A 5,781-nucleotide genomic window follows, 5' to 3' on the forward strand; every position below is an offset into this window, starting at 1 on the left:
ATCTGATTAGCAGTGCCTGGCTGCTGGAAACGGTAAAGCTGTATGCGGTTTTTCATGGGAGTTCATAGAGTCCTATGCAAACATTCCTTTTCACATGATTGTGTGTATCATTGCGATTTGCTGGGGAGAGTGAGGTTAACCTTCTACCCACACATTCTGCATATCTGCAAAACTACTACTGAGCATCAATGCCCAACACTTCCTTTATCTACTTCAGAGTTCCCTATGAACTTTAAACACATTCACTTGCATGTGCTGGGGTTGGGGGCATGCACTGCGGCTGCTACCTGTGACTGCCCTTTTAAATGCCTTGATATGCAGAATATCTACATATGCAATCTATGAGGCTGTAATACATATTACATAGGAGTAACAGTGTAACAGTTCAAAATGTTGTTTGTGTACACCATTCGTGTCCTCAAGAAGAAAACACAAGAATACATGCTGCTACTACTACTACCAATAGTAACAATAATGTGCAAAATGTTGTAATTTTGAATAATGAATTATAATAGTATAAATGCAGTGTTTACACAGTTAAGCTCCAAATAGTCATTATTAAAGGTTTGTTCATGGTTTAAATTGCCTGAAACATTTTTTAAACAACTGGCTTATACTGTCTGTTAGTGTGGAAACAAATAGCTAACTAAGACACACCAAATGCCATGCTAGAGGCCCTTAAAGAGAGGTTTGTTTTAAGATGTGAAAATTTTGTTCTTAGAAATGGGATGCCATAAGAATACACATGTACACAATCTACGCTATTTGTCTTTTTTTTTTTCAAAGTCAATGTCACCTTCACTGATACAGTATTTATGCAGAATCTAAGCTGAGGCAGAGGAAATATATTGCACAATTGCACAGTCTGTTATACCATCTATCAGTATACCATCTGATTTGCAAAAACATAACACGGAGAGCAAACACCCAAAACGTCCACCCCATTTGTGAGATATCACTTAGGTGTATGTTGTTTCAGGATGTGGGTTTTGTGGCTTGTGTAGCTTCGACATGAGAGATGTTTTTTTAGTTACTCATAATTGCACCAGTGTTTTTTTTTTCTTTTGCATCCTCTTACATGCATATCTATCTGTATGTGTTATTTAAAAAAATTGCTGCTAAGAGACCAAGGACTTCCTCAAATGTTATATAGATTTACATACCACACTGAAGCTCAGACTCACACTCAAATATACTGCACCGTCAACTGACAATCATCAGCCAGATAGAAAGCACAATGAATTTGGGAGTAATGATTTACACCTTGGTTGAAGTGCTTATTGCAGTTAGTTGCTGTCTGGGTAACATGCTGGTCATTTTGGCACTTTGGACCACTAAAAGCATTCAACAGCCAACATTCTGCCTTATTGCATCTCTGGCTATGGCTGATTTTCTGGTTGGATGTGTGGCCATACCATTGGCTGTAGTGGTGGATGGACGGGTGAAGACTTCGTTCAATACGTGTCTCTTCATCAGCTGTGTGGTCATTCTGTTCACCCTCGTTTCAGTTCTGTCTCTGTTGGCTATTTCGCTTGACCGTTTCCTCCGGGTGTATATCCCTCTCAGGTAAGAGTATGGATTAATACGACACATTTTTTTAAAAACAAACTAAAATGACTCATAGTTGAATAGTGAACATAGTAATTTAGTAGTAGGAAGTAGTAATTATGGACTTTGTGGTTTATATGGTATGTGTGAATGGGTGGATGACTGGATGTGTAAAGTGCTTTGGGGTCCTTAGGGACTAGTAAAGCGCTATACAAATACAGACCATTTACCATTTACTATATCATTTTATCACATCGACCAGTACTTCACTAACAATTTATTTTGTTTTAAAAAAAAATCATTTTATGCTATTTCAATTTTTTTTGTGAGACTATTTTATTGTTTTCATTTTTTAATAGGTACAAAAGGATTGTGACACAGGGACACTCCTATCTTGTGGTGGCAGCATGTTGGATTGTTGCAATCCCTCTCAGCTTTACTCCCATGCTTGGGTGGTACAACCATCAAACCTTGTCTAATTCAGCCAATTCTACAATTGTCTGCCAGTTTATAGCTGTAATTCCCATGTCATACCTGGTTTATTTCAGTTTTTTTTCCCTGAATCTGATACCTCTGTTGGTAATGGCCACGTTGTATACCCATGTTTTCTGTATTATAAAAGGACACCTTCGAGGGAAACCAGGCAGTGGTGCTCAAAAACTGTCTCAGAACTACCTAAGAAAAGAGAAAAAGCTGGCAGGATCTCTAGCTCTGGTCTTCGCCCTGTTTGCCCTGTGCTGGCTGCCGCTTCACATAATGAATTGCCTTGTTTATTTTGGTGAGGTGACAAATATACCACCAATAGTTTTATATATAGGTATTATTCTGTCTCATGCTAACTCAGCGGTCAATCCAGTTGTGTATGCATTCAAAATACAAAAAATCAAGAAAGCTTATCTGAAGATCTGGAGAAAGTGTGTTTCACGTGTTGCTGAAAATCAAGAATCCTTGACAAGCCAAATGACAGACAAAAGATCCAGCAGTCACATTGTGTCAAATGACTGAAGGCAGATTTCTGTTTTCTTGCCTTTTTGTTCTAATTATAAGGCTGATTTTTTGTTGTCTTTTCCCCCCGATTATATCTAAGTATAAGGATTAGTATATTTTGTTTCATTGACTTGTGTACTTTATTCAAGTATTACTATAAAACAAAGTACTTTTTGTGATATCTGATTGGTTTGTTTTATCATATTTTAAAATCTCTATGCTGCATCTAGTTTTTTTTTTATACAACATGTAAATTTTGTATTTGCTGCTTTGTTGGTTTTCATGCATTTTTTAAACTATATTGTCTTTAAGATTTTATCTTTGTATTGAAGATTTAAGGAAATCCTTACTCACATCTGGAACTATGCAGCACAGGAAACAACTGTACGTGCACTTAATTTTGTATTACCAAAGTAGATTAAAGCCTAAGAGGAAGTGAGACATTCAACTGACAACTACATTCATGAGCGGTCTCCGAGTTCCACTTTAAAATTGTTGTATCATGTCAAGCACATTTTTAGTTTGTCCAAGATGGTTGTCAGTGCAACCAAATAGTTTATCACATGCTGCATGTGATACAGAGATATATATTTAACAATTTCCTCATTTAAGCAGATAGAAAGGTTTATAGACATTCTGTGTTGAACATATGTGATTTATCCTGATTATGGAAGAATAAGCAACATTAAAGTCCATGCCACACTCCCATTTCAGTGTTCACATTAAGTTTTGTAAATTGTTCAAAAAAGCTGGAGCATTGTGTCTGAAAGCACAAGCTGTTTATGAATTGGTTATAAGAGGAATTATAATGCACTTAAAATTAAAAAAACAAGAAAAGAAAAGAATAGTGCAGATGGCCATAGTGAATGTGACCATGATGCCATTATTTCACAAACAAAAATAACTATAAAAATATCTTTTTTAAATCAGAGATAACTTCCAGCCCAGTGGAAGAGAATGGATTCATGGGTTTCTCATAAATGCATGGCACAATTTATGCACATTTTCTATTCAAACCTCAAAGTTACTTTCCTAAACCTTTGCAGCTCTGCAAAAATCACAACAAACATAAAGATAATAAACCAAAATTCTTGGTGTTCTAAATGACAATCCATATAGCTCATAAGGATTTGAGAAATATTTACTGAAATGTAAAAGCAAAGAAAAGCAACTTACTGTTAAGAATTTGTGGAAAATATAAAAACAATAATATCTGTTTTTATCCTTTTACTTTTGATTTTACAACAACAGTTAATAAGCCATCATTTCTGTTCAAATGTTGGAACCAAGCAGTCTTTTAAGAGCTAAAAGCACCAATTTCTGGCTATATGACACTTAAAATAAGACAAAACTAAGAAAAGAAATTTAGAACCTAAAATAAATGCATCAAATGTGGTTCCAAAATAGGTTACAAACCAATCTGTGATTGTTTTTTACAGTTACACCACAAATTATCATGGTAAACATAATACCTGGTTTGCACTATTATCCTATCATTGATATTTAGTTGTTTGTTATTTGTATTACATGGTTCGAAACACTGATGTCTATATGGAGCCTCATAGAACTGCTAGCATGGCTATGGCCTCACACATAAATTGCAAAGAAATTTTTAACATACATGGACGTACAGACTTTTATTTAAAAAACTTGCACTTCTAAATGAAGAAAAAAAAAGCTCAATTCAGTAATTAAAAGAGGCATTCATATATAGATTAAAAGTCATATTTAGATATGAAAATAAAGTTCAGCATGCACTGGACATTTAGTTCTTAAAACAATGAGGGGAAATATGAAATAAAACCCTCTGCCATGCATTTGGTTAACAAGTGATATGTGGTTTTCATCCTTTCAAGCGTCTTCTGAAAGAAACTCTGAAGCACTTCGCTTAATTTATCCTCATCCATATCTTCGTCAAATTGCACACACTTTTCATAGTCTGTATATGGAATGTAGGAAAGGAAATGACAATAAAATGTTAAAACTTAAACTGATTTAAATATGCATACTCAAAAGTGACACAGAGTGTGCTACACCATCATAAAATCATCATGCTGCCCAAAAGACATAAAAACACATTTTTGAAAGAAGAAAGAGGATCATTTTCATCTGTGCTATCTGATCCTTTTTTTTTGGTTGCTGTAAAAGTCTCACCATGATCAGTGTTGAGGAGTTGGGGTTTAGACCATCCCAGACACTCTGCCTGTGTCTCAAACTCCGTCAGCTCAGCAGCAGAAACAGCTGTTCGTCTACCTGGTGAAGCAGTGAGACATCTGAGATAAAAGGCCTGTGATAATATGATGGATTGTATTGAACCTTGTATTTCTCACAGCGTGCATTTTGCTTTTTGTTTAACTACAACAGGAAATTACAAATTATGAATGGTCTAAAAGCCCCCAGCCCTGCCACCTTACTTAAGAGCAAAAGATGACTTTTATCCTCTTTAGAGACGAGGCAGTCAGGACAGCCAGTGTGCAGCAGCACGTCTGGTTGATCAACTGTGGCATCTGTTGGAATCATTAAAGTCATTTAAAGTATTTAAATGGTAGTAATATATTAAATTGTTATTGAACTACAGCTTGTAGTCAGAGTATATTTAAAAGAAAAACCTCTTACTTTCACTGTCGAGTTCAAATATGCTGCTGTTTGCATAGAGAAATGTTGAGGTTCCGTTGATACAAACTCCATTCCTGCAACATTCATCATTACAGATTTAACACCTGAAAGAACAGCTGAACAATGTTACCATGTTAAATGCTATTAATTTAACTAAAAAACAAAAAATAAAACATTACTTACGCTTTCAAATAAGTAGTATCACCATAGAGGTTTGGTTCGCCCTTAGAAATGACATCCACTGCGGCACTTGGGGAAAATAAAGCACTGACTAATGTTGAAGACAGGCAAAACTCTGTGGACACAGCTATAAAGTACCACCTCCCAGGCAGCTGAAATAAAAGATTTGTTTTAATTGATTGATTCATTATTTATTTTGGAAATTCACAAAAAAACCATTCAGAATATTTCCCTCCATCACATCTCAGAAAAAAAATTGCAAGTTTTAACAGCTGAAACAAAACAAATGTGGAAAGACACTTACATCTGGACGTTGGTCGACTGGCTTTAACAGCTTCTCACAGGCCAGCGATGCAGGCTGGCCCACTGAGATGAGACTCAGCAAAACAAGAGCAGCACTCAAAGTCTTCATCCTCACAGATATGTGTTCTCTAAAGCCCCTTGTTGGTG

General features: G+C 35.7%; 2 protein-coding genes across 2 annotated transcripts; one reads left to right on the forward strand and one right to left on the reverse strand.

The window, feature by feature from the left end:
• Nucleotides 1-640: 640 nt before the first annotated feature.
• LOC120718565 (adenosine receptor A3-like) lies at nucleotides 641-3,218 on the forward strand. The gene is made up of 2 exons (XM_040007106.1): nucleotides 641-1,566; nucleotides 1,908-3,218. Exons 1-2 carry the CDS (start codon nucleotides 1,238-1,240, stop codon nucleotides 2,551-2,553), a joined length of 975 nt encoding a protein of 324 aa, XP_039863040.1. The 5' UTR covers nucleotides 641-1,237; the 3' UTR covers nucleotides 2,554-3,218.
• A 437-nt stretch (nucleotides 3,219-3,655) lies between these two features.
• On the reverse strand, nucleotides 3,656-5,781 carry LOC120718648. Its single transcript, XM_040007240.1, has 6 exons — nucleotides 5,636-5,781; nucleotides 5,335-5,483; nucleotides 5,152-5,225; nucleotides 4,950-5,042; nucleotides 4,690-4,788; nucleotides 3,656-4,474 (listed from the first exon to the last, which is right to left on the reverse strand). The coding sequence occupies exons 1-6, from the start codon at nucleotides 5,741-5,743 to the stop codon at nucleotides 4,308-4,310; spliced, it is 690 nt and encodes a 229-aa protein (XP_039863174.1). The 5' UTR covers nucleotides 5,744-5,781; the 3' UTR covers nucleotides 3,656-4,307.

This window comes from Simochromis diagramma, unplaced genomic scaffold (genome assembly GCF_900408965.1).
Source record: "Simochromis diagramma unplaced genomic scaffold, fSimDia1.1 OVJJ01000320.1, whole genome shotgun sequence".
NCBI lineage: Eukaryota > Metazoa > Chordata > Actinopteri > Cichliformes > Cichlidae > Simochromis > Simochromis diagramma.